Source organism: Felis catus, chromosome A2 (assembly GCF_018350175.1).
Source record: "Felis catus isolate Fca126 chromosome A2, F.catus_Fca126_mat1.0, whole genome shotgun sequence".
NCBI classification, from domain to species: domain Eukaryota; kingdom Metazoa; phylum Chordata; class Mammalia; order Carnivora; family Felidae; genus Felis; species Felis catus.
In genome coordinates, this window is record NC_058369.1 from 118,562,738 (window position 1) to 118,582,185 (window position 19,448).

The 19,448-nt window shown below is 37.6% G+C and overlaps 1 protein-coding gene across 5 annotated transcripts in view; it reads right to left on the reverse strand.

The window, feature by feature from the left end:
* Nucleotides 1-19,448, reverse strand: part of SKAP2 (src kinase associated phosphoprotein 2) — a 180,678-nt gene that overhangs the window by 55,095 nt on the left and 106,135 nt on the right. For all 5 annotated transcript variants that reach the window (XM_045052528.1, XM_045052526.1, XM_006929265.5 and 2 more), the window contains exons 5-9: nucleotides 14,463-14,540; nucleotides 13,107-13,190; nucleotides 2,534-2,658; nucleotides 1,590-1,653; nucleotides 1,112-1,234 (exon numbers count right to left, since the gene is read on the reverse strand). In XM_045052528.1, the coding sequence (XP_044908463.1) occupies nucleotides 1,112-1,234; nucleotides 1,590-1,653; nucleotides 2,534-2,658; nucleotides 13,107-13,190; nucleotides 14,463-14,540 (474 nt within the window). The remainder of the gene's footprint in view (nucleotides 1-1,111; nucleotides 1,235-1,589; nucleotides 1,654-2,533; nucleotides 2,659-13,106; nucleotides 13,191-14,462; nucleotides 14,541-19,448) is intronic.

Genomic DNA, 19,448 nt, shown 5'->3' on the forward strand with positions numbered 1-19,448 from the left:
ATTGACGAAGAAAAAAGGAATTTTATAGATGAAGATGAAGAATTATAGATGAGGGAGAAGACAAGGGTTAAGGTCCCTGAGGTAGTAAATGGCACAGCCCAAATTTAAACTTTGACTCTAAGGTCCATGCGCTAGTTATTACTATGCTCCACTGACTTCACTGAAAATGATATTTGCACGTTAATTTGGAACATTTTAAGCATTTCTGAAACCAATTTTAAAGGTTTATCCTACGTTGTCAAATCATTCGATTCAGAGAAAAACAACTTCTCCATGTGAGATGTTGGTTAAATCTCACTTACATTGTTCATAATCCCTTTTTCTTCTCTACTGATTTTTTAATAGCTAGAAAAAAGCTCATTTCAACCTCTAGTTTTAGTAATGCAGTGATTCCCTGAATGCGTGTCCACTCTAGGTACCCTAAGTTCCAGATGCCTATCTTTCTGTGTCCTGTTTGATCCTCAAAACTACAAGTCAAATAGCTAATAGAGAATTAATTTTATGTTATGTAAGAGATGCTGAGGCATATAAACACTCAACAATGCCTGTAAATGCAGAAAAAGAAAACCTATCCATATCGATGATAAAATATCAAGCAAGAAAATTTTAAGCCTCAAAGGCTTTTGTTGATAGTTTGACAATATTCTTCTAAGACAGTGCAATTCGCCACAGCAGAGAGAAATATACGAGGCAGAAGTTGTTGACATATGGGGTGTGCATAGAACTTCTGGTTAATGCAAGTTCCAAGATATATAAATAAAAAATGATGTGTGAGTTGGTGGGAAAAAACTGTAAGGCAAGTCGATTTTTTAATTAAAAAATTATGTCGCGTAAACAATGCTAATGAGCCAAAAGTCCCATGAGATTAGGACTGTCTCTGCTTCATTTTAACATCCCACTCCCTTTCCATGAGTGTACATCCATGCGCTTGAAATACCTCAAGCAGAACCCTTTTCATAAAATAGGGTTTTGAGGGATTTTCTTTGTCCTTGTTTTTAATAGCTCACCATGTTCCGCTCCAGTTGTTAACCTGATGATATATGACATTGGGGGAGGAGAAAAAATGAAACAAGCCCTAAAATCCTTAAATGAATCACCGGACGATAAATACCTGGAAGTTCTTCATAAATTTCATCATCAGGTGGCTGGCTGCTGGTTGGCAGAGGATGGTCCACGTCATCATACAATTCCCCTCTTTCGTCGTTGTCTTCAGGAATAACATCAGATCCCATGTCTGAAAAAACGTGGTTCATCAGGCAAATTTTTTAAGAACGCGAATGTGGTTTTCAAAACCTTATTTTCTAAACTGACGCAGGCCTACAGAGTCACGACATTATCATACGCTATATCCTTAACTTGGAACATTGTTAAAAAAAAAAAATGAGCACTACACACTACACAAATGTGTGAATTGCAAAGTTGCCAGTTGGTACTTAGAGAAGAAACACTTTTATAGCTCTGAAGTGCACCATCATGTTCCCTCGGTCGTCCTCATAGGAGCCGACGACCTTTTATACTTGAAAATCCAAACTCATTCAGTTATTCAGTATCGAAAGACTGCCGTGACTAGTCCGATTGATTGCTCTTACCGCGTAATACAAATTTCAGCTGCTGTACCCACTGCTCAGCATCTTTGGGAGACGCTGCTGTGAACTGATAAAAAAAATAAACAAGAGTAAGAAAAATCCCCACGGTGGAAATATGAAAGGCATGTCACACTCTTATCACTTCTTTAAGACCATTAGTAATTCTTTTCATGTCTCGTACTCCTTTTCTTGCAAGGATGCTCCTTATAATGTACAGTTAATTTTGACAAATTTACGTAATTGAAGCAGAGGATGATGGATTTGAAACTCTGATCAGCAGCTGGCAGCTGCGCAGGAAAAAAAGCTGCTTCTCTTCATCAATGTCAAAGACAGAACTGATGAACAGAATTTGCCCTTGACAATTAGAAGACACCCATGAATTTCTTTAGACTGCCGGGTACACTTTTCTTAAAAATGTTCTTGTCAGATTCCAACACACTACCTGACAACTTAATTAACTGGCTTTCAACTGCAATCTCAGATATTTAAAACTTATTAAACATACATTCCATATTGATGCTAGCTGATAGCTCTCGAATCACAGAGCTGATATGTGCCTTTAACTTCATTTTCTCCCACAACCCTAAGCAATACAGTATGCATTAACGCTCGGATATTTTTCTTTTGATAATTTTACTCTTTCTGCTATGTAATTCTTTTAAGTAATCACACAGTTCTATTAAAACAGATATAAAATGCAACATGTGAAGTAGTTGATAAATTACATATTTGCTTGTTCACTTTCGAGAAGGTATCACTTGAACGAATCTGAAATTTTTTTTAAAAAATGTACTTCCTCTTATATGAATGTTCACTGTATAAAGATCAGTATTTTTTATTGTTATTAACATGTCAGGGAGGGTTGTTTTAACGAAATGTTAATGTCTTTAAAAATGAAATCAGGACCTTTTATCAACTTAATTTCAAAACAACACAAAAACTCCAACCTGATAGATCCGTTTATCAGGAGCAGAGATTTCAAAACAGCAATCCTTCTTTGCATCCTTCCTGAGAGTGTTATTCATTCTGACATTGTAGCCGTCTATTGCGAATTCACCTTTCTGTTGCTTGTCTGTTGAAGATAAAACGAAAGTCAGACTTTCCTTTACTGCAGTGAATATAAATGCCCAGTTGATTATCTTTTATTTAGATTTTCTTTGTCAATTCTTGGAAGGGTTATGCTTTGTCCGTATTGTTTTCATAGTATTTAATGTTTAAAATAATATTTCTAGCTAACACTTCTAATTCTAAAATTACAGAACTATTGGGGATGGTTGGGTTTAAAAAGGATATCTTAGGGAATGAGAGGAAGACGTCTGCAGACGTCTTATACAGTCTTATTTTTATACAGTCTTATTCAGAAGGAAGTATGGAAATAGGATACTTACGTGTAGGGAAAATCCAAGAACGGGAACTCAGAACTTGCTGGAAAAACCCGCTACAAATCCATGGCTCTCTCAGATTTATGAGCCAGTGGGGAAACTTGGAGTCGAAAACTCACTGGGCTTTTTTTACCACCATCTCTTCTCATTACCGCCTTCCAACATCCCACCTCTGAAAAGCTCTAAATCACAGGTTTTCTCCCAAAAAATATCTCCTAAATTGGTACAAACTGAAATTTTATAAACCGTAAATTTAAAAAGCAAAGCAAAGCACCTGGGTGGCTCAGTCTGTGGAGCATCCGACTCTTGATTTCAACTCAGGTCATGATTCCAGGTCACAGGATCAAGCCATGCTTAGCCACACTTAGCGCGGAGCCTACTTGGAATTCTCTGTCTCTCTCTCTCTCTCTCTCTCTCTCTCTCTCTCTCTCTCTCCCCTCTCCCCCTACCCTGCTCACACACTTTCTCTCTCTAAAATAAAAAAAGTAAACATAAAAAGAATTGATTTAAAAGCATAAAAGAAAAGGCAAAGCAAAATAAAACTACTAATTATACAAACTTACGAGTGGGAAACAAAGCATTTGGATGGAGAGGGACGTAAAGCCTGCACGGAAGTATTGGTTGCTGAAACAAAACCAAAGAAAAGTAGGCTTCTTAGCCAGTCAGTGAATGGTAAACTAGGAAAGCACATCTGAATCCCGCATGATGAAGATCCAAAAGAAAAGACAACTCGAGCTTTAGTCAGATATTATTTTAAAGACAAATAAAGTAGGAATACAAGAAAAGATTGAATACTATGAAACCGAAATAAAATTAGTCTGCTTTCCGACTCACCCAGTTATACCATTTTGATAGAAAAGCTGTACAACTATATGTTTACTTCCTAGAGTAACACACAATATTAAAATTAGGAGTAAGGGCAACTGTCTCTTTTACTGAGCTCGGGGGAAATACAGAAATGCTTCCATATCATGGGGTGGAGGGGTCTCTTGGCTCTGTGCACCAATAAAATATTTATCTCCTTTTCTTAAATATACTAATTTAATGCCTGAAGTAACACACATTTTTAAAAAGTTATGAAGATCATATCTTGTTCAAAACATCAAATGAGGACAAAAAAATCTGAGTTAGAAATTCCTGACTGAAATCTGGACATTCTAATCATATTAAGTCATAATTTACATCTCTTTCCATGATCTAAAAATTAGAAGCTTGCCTCGTGGAAAAAGCCTACAATATACTCTGTGATGTTCTGGAAAAAAACAACAAAAATTAGAGCAGCGTTTCTCATAGTGTGTTTTATGAGGTATTAATAGGTTTCTATGACAAAATAAGTTCGGGAAATGTTGAGCTAAAAAGAGTTAACCAGGTTTTGTTAATCCAGGCCTTCTTGAGGCCCTTAATATATTTACATAATGCTTGCATTTCCACGAGAGGGATTCAGGACATGGCCTTTCCCAAAATTATTTGTACATGGAACCCTTTTTTCATAGAACATTCTATGAAACTGGTACTCCCAGGACATATTTTACAAAACATCTCACTGAAAAAATAATATTGGGGAAAGATTATTAAAATAATAAATGGTTAAGCATTGTTGCTTAACCTTAAATCCTTAAAGAAGACTAAGTCATTCATTCATTCGGGGAAAAAATTTATATTGAGCTCTTAAAACAAATGAGGGAGTATTGTAGGTATGGTGGGACAAAATTTAGTTAACACCTTACTAGACCTTTCTCACCTTCCCAGTGCAACACATACCTCCCACACACACACAATACAAATTTAAGTGCTCCAGGAATATTTATTACCCTGTGAGTGATCCACTAGACTGCCAAAAGATTTCGTTACAAAAAATGGAAGTTGTCAGAGGCCAAATATTAAAGCCACACAGGGCAATTGTGAGAGAGGTCTTTAAACTTTCCAAGAAAAAAAAAGGAACTTCAAAGACCAGATGAAAGAACGTGGCTCCCTTGCTGCACAAGGGCTCAAATGCTCTCATCACTTGGTCCATCTCATTTAAAGCCCATGCTTTCTATCTGTAACCTGGGTCTGAAATTCTTGGCGATGTAACATCAGTTGGGATGGAAATACGTAAGGAGTGGTTTACATCTGGAGATGTAAAATCAGCACTATAAAGACTGAGTTAGGAAGAGCTGCAGGGAGCAAGAAACTTTCTTGTGCAAGATTATCTAGAAATAAGACAACCAGGCAGCCAAATTAGGTGACCTCTCCTTAGACTTGCTGATCCACTTTAGACCAAACCCCCAGAAATATGCTATGGGGCTTTGTATCAGATCTGCTGTTAGAATCTAAGAGGAAGACATAACCAACCTCTCTCTAGTGAGATAAGCCAGAGAAAGGCCATGAATCCAACATAGAAGTAAGCACCCCAGATTATAGAGACAAGGATATATAACATCCAGACAGAAGTAAAAGAGGAAAAGCAAACAAATTAACACAGGTGCCAAAAAATACCATGTGCTACAAAAACATAATATAGCATTCAAGATATAGAAAGCAAGAGTGCACAAGGAAAAACAGATATAAACTTAAATTATTCTGCATCTTTTATAAAGTAAAAAAAAAATTTGAGAGAGATGAAAGATGAAACAATGTAATATAAAATAAAAGAGAGATGGCTGTGACAGAAACTGGAATAGAGCTGGGAAAATAAGGGAAAAATACCGTATAAGGAAATGAAAAATGCAGCAGCAAAACAAATGATTTATTAAAGGGATAAAAAGTTGAAAATTTTGAACATCGCTGAAAAATCAAATCAGATATACCTCAAACATTCTACTCCAATAGGTAGGGAAAAAAAATAAGGAGGAAGAGAAACAAAAGAGAAAGATGACAGACATGGAAGACTAACAAAAATAAAATGTAAGAAAAAATGGGTGATCCAGAAGAAGAGTAACAAATAACACAGAGTCGATAACCAAAGATACAACAAAAGAAAACCTCACTCAGCCAAAGAAAGACTAAGACTACAAAACAAAAGGCGGTGTTTTCTAACCAAGTAAAACTAATAATAAAAATAAACCAATACCTAGACCTATTCAGCTGACAGTTGACTATTTGGGAATAAATAATCATATACGCATGCAAGTGAGGGTAAAGGTATGGAACCAGAAAGGCTGAAGAGAATGGAGGGAAATTCATAATTCTTTCTCTTTCTCAATAGCTTTTGTACATGCATGACCATAAAGTAGCCATGTTTCTTTTTTTTTTTTAATTTTTTTAATGTTTATTTTTTAAGAGACAGAGACACAGAGTATGAGTGGGGAAGGGGCAGAGAGAGACAGAGAGAGAGGGAGAGGGAGATGCAGAATCCAAAGCAGGCTCCAGGCTCTGAGCTGTCAGCACAGAGCCTGATGTGGGGCTCGAACCCAACAGCCATGAGATCATGACCTGAGCCAAAGTCGGACACTTAACTGACTGAGCCACCCAGGCACCCCAGTAGCCATGTTTCTAATCAGACAATGTGGGACAAAAAACTCAAGATATGAAATGGGTGTAGTCATGGCTTTGATAAGACTCTGCTCCTCTCTCTTCACATTAGCATCTCTTCCAGATAGAGAAAAAGGAGAAAACCATAGCATTATATGGCATCCATAATAATATATATATAGATTAATTCCACAATGCCTTCTAGGATAGTTTCAAGAACACTTCTTGACTTGAGATGAAGTGTTAAAAACAGTAACATGCCAATTAAGTCATATAAGTTGATTTACCCAAAACTGCAAAAGACTAATAAATATTGCATTTATAAAAACTTCCGAAATAGCAGAAGCTTATTCCTTTAAGTGCCAAACATCTGTAAAATGTTAGTCATTATAATGGAAATCTTTCTGAAAGATATACTTCCCTGACTTCTCAAGCAATTCTTTCAAACATAATGTAACATTTTCTTGACAATTTAGTAGTATTATTTGAGTATTTAGCTTTTATAACATTAATGCCTTCAGGATTTTTGAGGTATTTGTCCCTCTACCAAATTTCCTTCAGCTTCTATTTCACACTTTAACCTTGCCCATATCATGCTGTTCAAATTTAATGTCTACAGAACTGAAGTCTGCCAGGAGAAACTAGATAATAAAATCTATTAAATCAGTAACTTAATTTTACACAATTCTAATTCAGTAGGTTCAAGGTAAAAAGCAGGCGGCTCTGATCTCTTACAAAACAAAATGCGGGAGGTTAATGATAGCAATTTCCTTCTACTTTTTCACTGGCTTTTAGGTTTACAGCTGTGTTCTGGGTTTGCTAAGTGTCCAAAAGACAACTCACACTTCCTGAGCTCCTTCTGTAGGCCAGGTATTTAATAACACATCTCATCTATACCACAAAATAATTCTGAGAGGAAGAAGTTATTTATTACATCCCCAGCACTGATGGAAAAACAAATCTTAAAATAATTGATTTGCTCATGGCCATATAACCAGTAGATTATAAAAGCCAGGACCCTAGCCTAAGTCTGAAAAAAGCCTTGTTTTTTCAACCATTTCACATTGTCTCCTAGAAAGATGTTTCTCAAAGTATATTTCAAGAATCGCCAACTATGTTAGATCTTGGATGACTATTAAAAATGCAGAAATGGCTACTACCCTGCCCTTGGTGTGTGGAAATCTCTGGGTGTGGGTGTGGGAAACCAAAGTTTTAGCAAGCAACCCAGGTGATTTTGACACACACTAATGTTTGAAAAACCACTGTTCTAGAACATGTAATTTATGAAATCTTGCTAGAGAAGATGAATGCTATCTTGCATTTCCTTCTGCAACTTGGGTCCGACTTTCTCAGCCTGCTTCATGGGCCCCTCTACCCTTGTCTATCTCTTAAACAGCCATGATGCACTATGTTCTAAATCTTGCTCTTTTCCTGCTTTAGGGTTTTCTCTGGGCAACCTTACCCAATCCTTAGGATTCAACTTCTATTCGTATCTTGTGATTCATAATTCCCTATTTTTAGTCCAGCTTCAGGATTTTACATCCAAATCTTTATCTGCCCAGTATATATGTTTCATTTCTTGAGTGTCTTATGGGCACAATGACTAGAACATGCCCACAATGGAGATCACCTCATCTCCACTCCTGCAACACTTGTGATCTTTCTTGTTGTGTCCTCCTTCTCGATCAATGGCACCTCCATTAACTGAAGACTCCAAACCAGAAAACGGAGCATCATTCTTGATTTCTTCCTTTTTCCTCATCCACTGCCCCATATTCTTTCCCTCTACTCCATCGCTACCTACCAAAATCCAATCAGTCCCGTTTTTCTTACAAATATGCTTGCTTTCTCTTTTTTGCTGGCTCTCAGAAAACAGGTTTTAAAACACCAACCACTCAGGGCGCCTGGGTGGCTCAGTCGGTTAAGCGTCCGACTTCAGCTCAGGTCACGCTCTCGCGGTCCGTGAGTTCGAGCCCCGCATCCAGCTCTGGGCTGATGGCTCACAGCCTGGAGCCTGCTTCCGATTCTGTGTCTCCCTCTCTCTCTGCCCCTCCCCCATTCATGCTCTGTCTCTCTCTGTCTCAAAAATAAATAAACGTTAAAAAAAAAAATTAAAAAAAAAAAACACCAACCACTCTCCTACCAATTTCAAGATAACAAATAAATAATTCCTACTAAATACAGCAACTAAATAATTTCAGATCATTTAGCATCCCTATAGGTTGTGGGCATTTGTCATTTGAAGATGCCTGACATCTGACATCTAAGTATCTTTCCTATGTCAGTCCTGAGATTGTTGGGGGCCAGAGCCAGCTTCTCACCACAGAAGATGGAGGGAGGGAGGGAGGCTTTTCCCTGGTCTAGGTCAGTCAATCAGATGCTCTGAACTAGAACCTAAATCCAAACTGACTAACAAAAGAATCAGGGGAGAGCTCTGACACCATCCTTGTGTCTGTGGCATTGCACAATGGCAGGGCCAGCAGTGTGTCCCAATGAGACTCTCGTTGGGGGCAGAGACTGGGCTGAAGTTCTAGGTACCTTACCTCTCTCAGTCCTCGCTTTCTGAGCCTGGTTGTTTAGCCTTCCCGTCAATTCTGCCTGAGAGCCAATATTCTCCCAATAATTTCCTTTTCTGCAGAGTCAAAGTTGGTTTCTATTGTTTATACCAAGAATGTTAACTTGGTACAAATGGCTAGCGAAGAGAAAGACATACAATGCGTGCAGAAATTTTTGTTAACATCTGCTTCTTATATTTAAGAAGGCCTTTCTCCTGGGTGAATAACTCTTATTTCCATATGTTTTAATGCTTATTATTAGTAGGAAAGAGGAAAATATGCCCCTTAACACTAAGCCTTTGCATTAAACTTCATCAAACTGATTAACAAGTTGTTCTAGGCCCTCAGGTAAAGATATATGAACATTTTTCCTTGTCTGTAAAGCTCACAGAAATACAGCTGCCAGTGCTAATTCAGCCAGTGAAATACACTTCTGGTGTTTTGAATTATACTGTGAGGAAATATCAAATTATTACTATTTTAAATGAAAAATACTATATGCTACATATATATTGGTTACTTAGGGGCCCCAAGTGGCTCTGACTAATAAACCCGGGCAATATATATGAGTCCAAAGGGAAACACTTTAGTTAGAATTAAAAGTGCGGCTCATATGGTCTTGCAGCAGGAAATCTGAGGTATTTCCAAAACCGTCTGTTTTTCTTTAAAATAAAATTACACCACAAGCATAAAAATCAAGTGGTTTTTGAACACATTTTCAACCATAGGTATACACGCAATTAAAAAACAAGGTAGCGCGAGGTAGTAGGGAATAAACAAATCACAGGCATTTCTGTAAAACGAGAATCTAAAGCCTGCCTCTGTTTTTTTGGCTATACCTACTGTTTTCCTCTACAACTGGAAATCGGACAATTATGATATGGTCTATTAGACTAACATAACATATAGCTATTGTTAAGATAAACATTACACAAAGATTCTCTTACTATCCTATACATATTAGCCTCTTGGAGCCTCCTATGATAATTAGAGAATGAGGGGCACCTAGGTGGCTCAGTCGGTTAAGTGTCCAACTTCAGCTCAGGTCCTGATCCTACGGTTTGTAAGTTCAAGCCCCGCATCGGGCTCTTTGCTAACAGCTCACAGCCTGAAGCCTACTTCAGATTCTGTGTCTCCCTCTCGCTCTCTGCCCCTCCCCCATTCACTCTCTGCCCCTCTCTCTCTCTCTCTCAAAAATAAATAAACATTAAAAAAAATCTCTCAGGTATCTCTAAGGCAGGATTATCTTTGGAACCTCAGTGCCTAGTATCTACCAACGAGCCAATAAATATTTATTCAACCCAAAAATGAATCAATGAGTGAGTGAATGAATGACTACCTTGATGGCACTCTGAATAGCTAAGACCTAAGAAGTTTGATGAATAGGATTTGTGACAATCAAAGGAAGAAGAAGGAGATAAAAGGATGAATGTGATTTCATAAAGTGATAAAATATGTACTGTATATATACTTAAGGGCAGCCAATGACCATGAATAATACATATAAATGATATTTATGAGTACAAAGGTAAGTGCATTATTTTCCCTAGAGGCTGGAACTACTTTTTCTAAGCCATTACTACCCTGATGGGTCAAAATGTTTTTTGGCACACACCGTAAGTTATAAAATGTGAACTATGTTATCTGTCAAATAGTAACAAAGTACAGTTTAACCTAGTAAGTGGTATGGACTCCTTCTGTGCCTCTATAATCCATTTATCTAAATCCTGCTTAGCTGGAGGATTACAGTTCTCATATATCTAAATAGCTCTTTCCAAGGGCTAGACAAGTGGTTCATACATACAGTAAACCAGGCTGTACAAATCAGCTATCTAATTTCACAAAAGAAAGTAAAACTTTCACGTGACAGGTACATTTTCCTAGAAAGAAAAAGATACAAAGGAAGGAACTCAGCATCGTGCCAAATTAAAAAAGTGTTCAAAGACAGATTATTTTCTGAGTCCCCCGAAGAAGAACTAGCCAAAAATTCTAAAGGAAGCAGCCAAAAGAACCACAAAAACACACCTGAATTCTCAACGGAGACTTCATAACAACAGGGAAGAGTTTGATGGAAATATACACCAGATCTTCAAATACCCACATGAGAAAGGAACACTAGAAAAGTAATTTTTAAAAAGCAGTGGTGGTATAGATGGCTAAATGTACCACAAAATGGTTAAAACACAAATGCCAAAGATGTTATTGCCACAAGGTCCCATCAAATAAGAACAGAAGTAGGAATTTAACTGATAGCATCCACAAATAACTAGAATTTATTTACTGAAATAAATATACTTACTTGAAACAAATATAAACCTTCCTTAAGTTTTGGGAAAGTTCTTGCTAATCTCTGGCCTAACATTTGGTATATACCAGTTAGGAGAAGGAGTGGAGGACACGACATTAGTAGTCATGGAGTCTTAAAGAAATTAGAAATGAGGGGCTGCTCGTGTGGCTCAGTTAGTTAAGCATCTGACTCCTGATACCAGCTCAGGTCATGACCCCTTGGCCACAGGATGGAGCCCTGCATTGGGCTTCGTGCTGAGCCTGGAGCCTGCCTGGGATTCTCTCTCTCCCGCTTTCTCTGCCCCTCCCCCACTCGTGTGCACATGCGCGTGAGCACTCTCTCTCTCAAAATAAAGGAAAAAAAAAAGAGAGAAATGAGAAACCTAACTAAGCCGGAGTGACAAGGAGGTAAAGCCTCTCTCCCCTAGTCTTAGGAAATAGAAGGTCTTTCTCTGTGGAAAAGTAAGATCTTGATCTCAATTCACAATGGTGTGCATACTATATTTGTCATAATCATTTATACTTACGACCTATGGTAATCAATAACTGAACTTGGGTTAATTTTTCTGATACAATCACCTACTTACCCTTAGCAGAAGAAAGAAGGCTGCCTGATGATAGCTCTTTATAGTTTATACTTCGCTGAGGCCATTGTTCCGTTGGAATCTATTGTAAATTAGTGATGTAATGCAAACTAACCACTAAGTTAATTCTTAATTTGCTAATGCCAGTTGCCAAAAGGTACGACCAACTTCTAGCATCACCTATGTGTTTCAAATTTACCTGAAATATGTACAATGATCCTATCTGCAAGGTTCTAGAATAAGGGAAAAAACCTAAACCCTGCAAGTGAAGTCAAATGAAACAAAACTTCCAAAAAACACTGATAAGGTAAATGATTCCAGGGGAATCAGCGACGCTGGACTTCTATGCCTTTTTCCTCCTTACGGGTCCTTTCCAGAAACAGATGCTAGCTATTTCTACATTACCTTTACTTTATAATATTCAACTTCTGACTTGCTTTCCCTAGAAAAAAAAGCAAAACTAAGGAAGCTGATATTCTTTAAATTTCAATATTTTACGCTTTATTCGTTCAAATACTGAACTTAAAATTATGTGAGCTGTGATCAAGAGATGTATTAATTAGCAAGTGAAGTTATAAAATGTCTTAATGTTTCCAAATTGCTGGTTAGAGCGTGGACTCTACCATAAGCCTAGGCTCGAAATCCCACACTGGCCACCTACCAGCTCTGTGACCCTGACCAAATTATTTAACCTCAGTTAATCCTCAGTTTTCCCAACAGCAAAATAAACAGAGCTAATAGTAGTCCCTACCTCACAGAGTTGCTGCTGGACCAGTTAATATAGCTAAAGCGCTTAGAATAGCACTCTCTATATAGGTGTTTGCTGCTGTTATTTAAAAGAAGCTGAGAAAGGTATTGCACGTATTTCATTTCATCCAAATTTCTCTTTTAAAACATCTGAAAGAAAAAAAAAATATCTTTTCCTCCCTTCAAAACTCTCACAACCCTAATGGTCTTAACTTCTCCAGAAATTCTACATTACCTTGGCTGATAAATATTTCCTAAAATGAAAAGCCACATAAATTTTCATCTCTTTCCTAATTCAATAAAACACAACTGTGTTAACTTTTAGGGAATTCTGGAATTTGGAGCATTCGGCAAAGAATAAAATAGAATTACAGTCTTAGACTGTAAATATTAAAATGCTCAGTTAGCCTTTCTCCCTTCGTCTTCAGTTTATTCTGTACTAAAAAGGGGGTATAAAATGGCCCCTAAAACCCTTCCACAATAGAAGTCAGTATGATTGAACCCCAATACTACCTTTATCACTTCCATAATAATAGAATACAGTTTTGCTGAGGGCACACCACCGTTTCTGCCATTCGAATCCCAGAAAGCTGTGATCTACAATAAAAGGGGGAAAGGAACAGTTTAGATACTATGTATTACATATACAGTATAAATGTAACACCGTTAAAACGAAAAATCTGTTAATGTGACTTCTAAGGTTTCTGCCAGCTCTAAAATTCTATGACTAATTAACTTGTAGCTTCTTCTCCAAGGGACAAACAAACAAAACCAAAAAACAAAAACAAAGCTAAAAAGGAATAAAGTGAAGCAGAGATGGGACTGCGACACTTGTGGCTAACACACCTTCCTGACAGGGACAGTCAAAAGGACATCTGACTACACAGCTTTGAGAGGAGGGATTCATCTGGGTCTCCTTTTCTCATCTGTTATAAAAGGGGGGGGGAGGGGGGGAGGAGTTGACCTAGATGACTGCTACTATCTCTCTCAGCTTTAAAATTCAGCTAAGAAAACCAAGGGAAGCAAATGGAATATACATAGAAAGGCCCAAGGGGACTACCTGGGAGAAAAGCAAAATGGTAATGAAGGGACTTTCTGTTTTCTGTTTCCCATATGATACCACCACCTCCATAGTTCATTTCCGTTATATGTTGGTGCTGAAAGAGCGAGACCATATGGTCAACTCCCAATTATCATGGCCAATGGAGAGGAACACTGAATGAATAACAGAAAATGGCAGACAATATGCCAGGCTTGATCGGAATCACAGCAGACATGGTGTAAGCCAGGTCAGGTGTGGGATAACCTGCTGCTCAGCTGGGTGGGAGAATGGTGAGAAATCCCATCCTTGCGAATGCAGTCATGGCCCGCAGCCCTCCTCTAAGAGGCAGGAAACAGCTCCTGAATCATTTACAAATAATCAAGATTGGCAACCAGAAACCTGACCAAGTGTTCTGTTATTAAAAATCCTACAGAGCGGGGTGCCTGCGAGGCTCACTTGGTTAGGCGTCCAACTTGTTGGTTTCAGCTCGGGTTATCATCTCATGAAATATGGGTTCAAGCCCCACATTGGACTCCACACTGACAGTGCAGAGCCTGCTTGGGATTTGCTGTCTCTCCCTCTCTCTCTGCTCCTCCCCCGCTCATTCGCTCTCTCTTGCTCTCAGAATAAGTAAACTTTAAAAAAAAAAAATTATATAGAACTAAAAACTGTATTTTGTGGTTTGGATAATGTTGTTCAGATTTGCTTACAGTCTTAAAACGCTTTAATCACCTAAAGAGAATATTGGCTCCACATGTATACCGCAAGCATGTTTTATGCAAGGATAAAGCCATTTTTAGATTTTTCATTAGAATCTTACAGTTTACCTTTTCTGCGTTTCTCAAGGTAGCCAGCCTTTAAAACAAAAGGAAGGTCCTGTGCTGCAATTGGAGGAAACTGGTTTCCTGTAGGAAGTAGAAGAGGGAAAAAAAGTAGTGAGTAATCCATCTTAGAAAAACCAAGTACCAGACTGCATTAATTCAGCATTCTTTTCGTTACCGAAATTATTTAAATTCGAGTCTATTAGCTTTGTCCATTCATAAACTTGTCCCTCTCCTATAAATCTCAAGAGCAAAAAAGTGTTCTGAGCTCCTATATTTTAATATACTATGCTCCTTCAAATACAGTAATATTACGTAGCTAGATAATCTCTACAGGGCAATACTTTACGATCTACCTTCCATAAGGAAACAATCGGGGAACTATTATCAATAAATGCCATAAACCCCTGAAAGAGAAGTTAGGGATTTTAAACAAATCACATATGCTTCTTTACATTTATATCAGATTAACTCTTCAAGGATTTTAATGCTTGTTGATTTTTACCTGTGTATCTCCATTCCTACCAAATAAATCATAAAATGATTTTTCCCCAAAAAATCAAATGCCAAAATTGGTTTCCCTAAATACAGAGCAAATACTATCTCTTCTTGGTTGTCTACAAGGAGAAACCTTGTAGACATTCAACTGAATGCTTTAGGTTTTTCTAGGCCATCTGAGAGTCCAAAACTAGGTTAAAAGATCTAAAAGAACTATCACAAACAAATATTAGATACCTACAAAAAAAATGAAAGATTAAGCCAAAAGTTGTCAATTAGAAATCATATATTCATGGTCATGAATAATAGGTTACTCAATCATTTCACAAGTGTTCAATATTTTTACAAACTTCATTAGAAATATAATACAGTTATCTCAGCATTTTACTAGAATTCTAACAAGTGAAAACAACCAATCCAATCCAAGTTTTTGTGGAATACACCCAATGGAAAAAACATCAATACAGCTTATGATTTTTTTTTAAGGTGTTTTTTTTAAAGGAAGGAAGTTTATTATGTACAAATAGTAGGAAGTTTATTATGTACAGATTCATCACAGAATTACCAGGTTAAGATTTTGTTTTTTTAATAATAGTATAGGGATCACAGTAATTATAAAATCAGATTTTTTTTCTTCAAGAAATGATGTTTAAAATAAAGATATTTGTCTTTAAGAAATAAAGCTTGAAACTAAACCCAAGGGGCACCATGGTGGCTCGGTCAATTGAGCGTCCAGCTCGATTTTGGCTCAGGTCATGATCCCAGGGTCATGGAATCCAGCCCTGTGTTGGGCTGCACACTGCACGTGGAGTCTGCTTAAGATTCTCTCTCTCCTCTCTCTCTTTCTTGCTCGCTCTTGCTCTCTCTCTCCCTCTGCTCCTCTCCCTCCCTCCCTCCCTCCTTGTCTCTCTAAAATTCATTAATTAAAGTACCAAGTTCAGTTCCCTGGCAGATCAATTTTACTCAATGAACAAAACAATTATCATTAAAATATACCTTTAAACAGTGCACTGATGTTGAAATGTATATAAAATTTTAGGGAGAGGGGCGCCTGGGTGGCGCAGTCGGTTAAGCGTCTGACTTCAGCCAGGTCACGATCTTGCGGTCCGTGAGTTCGAGCCCCGCGTCAGGCTCTGGGCTGATGGCTCAGAGCCTGGAGCCTGTTTCTGATTCTGTGTCTCCCTCTCTCTCTGCCCCTCCCCCGTTCATGCTCTGTCTCTCTCTGTCCCAAAAAAATAAATAAATAAACGTTGAAAAAAAAATTAAAAAAAAAAATTTTAGGGAGAGCCAATGTAAACATCTGAGTAGTTGTTCAGTCGATGTATCCGTGTTTCCTTTTCTCAGAATAAATTTGATCCATACAAAGGTAAAAGTTATTTACTATAGTATCTTTGTACATAAAATAAAGATCACATAAAGAATCTTATTTTTGTGAACAAGTCCTAGTCAACCACTAAATTAAAGAAAGTAACTATGGTTTGATTTAGGTGTTTAAAAAAGAAAAAAAAATAATGACGAATAGCACTTTTTTTTTAACCTAGGCTACACTGACAAAAAGTAAACAGAAATATTGTATCGTACAGAAACATGAAATTCTAGCTAACAAAATTATTTAGGAAAATTTTCTTTCTAAATAAGATTCCTGAAAATAAAGGATTCACTTCTCCAACTAGCAGGATCATAGTTTAATTTCTGTGGCTCTTTGCTTGTGCTCAGGCTTTTACATAATTGGGATGTAGAATTCTTCAGTCAACTACACAAAATCTCATCGCAAGAAGCATCATACGGGTGGCATTTCAGAATGAGAAAGCAAACACATTCATTAAATATTTTAACACGATTATTGTATGTCATGAAAAAATTTACAAATGGTTTGTTCACAGTAGTAAAACCAAGAATATTCACTGCACACATCCTATAAATATTTCTGTATCTTTAAGATGATGGAAACAAACTCTAAAGCACTGTTCGTCTTAGATAAAATTAAACTGTAGAAGAAGAGGCCACTTTTCCATCTTAAGGTCTGATGATGCTGCTTTAACTGGACATGGGAGGCATTAATTACCTCCACGTGGCTAATAAGGCTCACTGCGAAGTCGTCCCATGACTCTCTCACTTCCATTGGGGCATAATAAATGTTCTTCACATAAAAAATAAACACTCTAAATCCTAAGAGAAAACTTTTTTCTTTTTTTTTTTTTAATTTTTTTTTTCAACGTTTATTTATTTTTGGGACAGAGAGAGACAGAGCATGAACAGGGGAGGGGCAGAGAGAGAGGGAGACACAGAATCGGAAACAGGCTCCAGGCTCTGAGCCATCAGCCCAGAGCCCGACGCGGGGCTCGAACTCACGGACCGTGAGATGGTGACCTGGCTGAAGTCGGACGCTTAACCGACTGCGCCACCCAGGCGCCCCGAGAAAACTTTTTTCTGAAGTGAAACCGGTGCCTTTAGCATAATTTTCCAGCTTAGAAATGTACTGGTCCAAAAAAAAAAAAACAAAAAAAAGGAAAAAAAAAGGAGGAGAGAGGAAAGAGGAGTAATAACATGAAAAAGGAATGAGAAGTTAGTAAGTGAATATACACATAACCTAGTGCTTTTGCCTTAAAGATTTCCACCTGATAAATCACAATAAAATTTGATGTCACAAGCAATACTTATTATGAACTTCAATTTCATGTTTCTAATATAAAATCTTTTATGTCATTCCTAAAGGAGGAAAAAAATCAAGTTTTTCTGACTGAAATCTCATTTTCCTACATTTGCTATTTGTCCAATATCTAGGATTTGCTCAATGCACGTGTGAAGTTTTAAAGTGTATTTATTTATGTTTTTATATGCATTTATATGTGCATTAATGTGCACATGTGAATTTTTTCAAAAAAGGTTTATTTTTAAATTTTTTTTTCAACGTTTTTTATTTATTTTGGGACAGAGAGAGACAGAGCATGAACGGGGGAGGGGCAGAGAGAGAGGGAGACACAGAATCGGAAACAGGATCCAGGCTCCGAGCCATCAGCCCAGAGCCCGACGCAGGGCTCGAACTCACGGACCGCGAGATCGTGACCTGGCTGAAGTCGCACGCTTAACCGACTGCGCCACCCAGGCGCCCCTCAAAAAAGGTTTATTAACAGTAATCCCTTTAAGGACCTTAGATTTTAAGTTCTTAGAAGAACCATTTGAATTACTTGCATAGTACCATAACTATGTAAACACTTCATACTTTTTAATGGTAGAAATTGAAAATTGGTAACAAGATATGACAAGTAGTAATTTCTCTTAAAAAAACATGCATTCTCACATCAGTTAGACTGCATATCACTACACCTACAACGGTCAACGGTATGTCACCATTGAAGAACACGCAGATTGATCCAAAGAGTTAAGAGTCTGCAAACGTAGGTACAACGATACACGAAGAAAAGGAAGGTGAAGCTAATATAAACCTGTCTGGCAGGCAACAACACAGAGCCGCTAAACATTTGCCAAACACCAAAATTACATTATCTCACTACAGGAAACTATGCAACTTAGCCAATTACACAACAACAAATTCACAATTACACTGCCAGTTCTGTTTCACTATCAAAATTCATGCCTTGTCCCCGAAATCAGTTTAGCGCGGAGCCTGAATCCTTTGTCACATAGTAGGCTTTTATTAAATGTTAGTTTTCATTATCACAAATAAATATCAGTACTACATGTTAGTGTAACTGTACCTATTAATACAAACGAAGGGGTTCCAATGTAAATGTAAGACTACTTAACAATGCCTAGAGAATTTTAATCAGAAAGATGGAAAAAAAGCATGATTTGGTAACTGCATGGGTTAAGCATTATAGTTATTTTTTTTTTGTTTTTTTCAACGTTTATTTATTTTTGGGACAGAGAGAGACAGAGCATGAACAGGGGAGGGGCAGAGAGAGAGGGAGACACAGAATTGGAAACAGGCTCCAGGCTCTGAGCCATCAGCCCAGAGCCTGACGCGGGGCTTGAACTCACGGACCGTGAGATCGTGACCTGGCTGAAGTCGGACGCTTAACCGACTGCGCCACCCAGGCGTCCCGCATTATAGTTATTTTTAAAGCAGTTCAAAGATTTCCTTTTGGTTAGGTGAAAGTCAGTTGATGAAGAAATTATATTCTAACTAAGAGGAGAAAAAAAATTAACCCGTTCTCTAGGGCAGCCTATTTATACGGCAGACAATTACTTCATAGGTTAAGTGGCCACAAGTTTTTGGTACTCTGAGACAATAAGCATATACTGACAAAGATTAGTTTCCTTTTTATAAAACGAGCATGTATTTCTTACATAATACTACTGGCTTTTCTAAAGCAGCTCAAAATATTAGACATTCCCTACAAGAATGGCCAAGGAATGGGTCTTTTTCCGATTTATAATTTGGGAATTTCAAACATGCAAAATGCTAACAAACAAGGTCACAATGAATTCAAATAAACAAGAATCAAGTGCCTACTATATTCCTAGCAACTC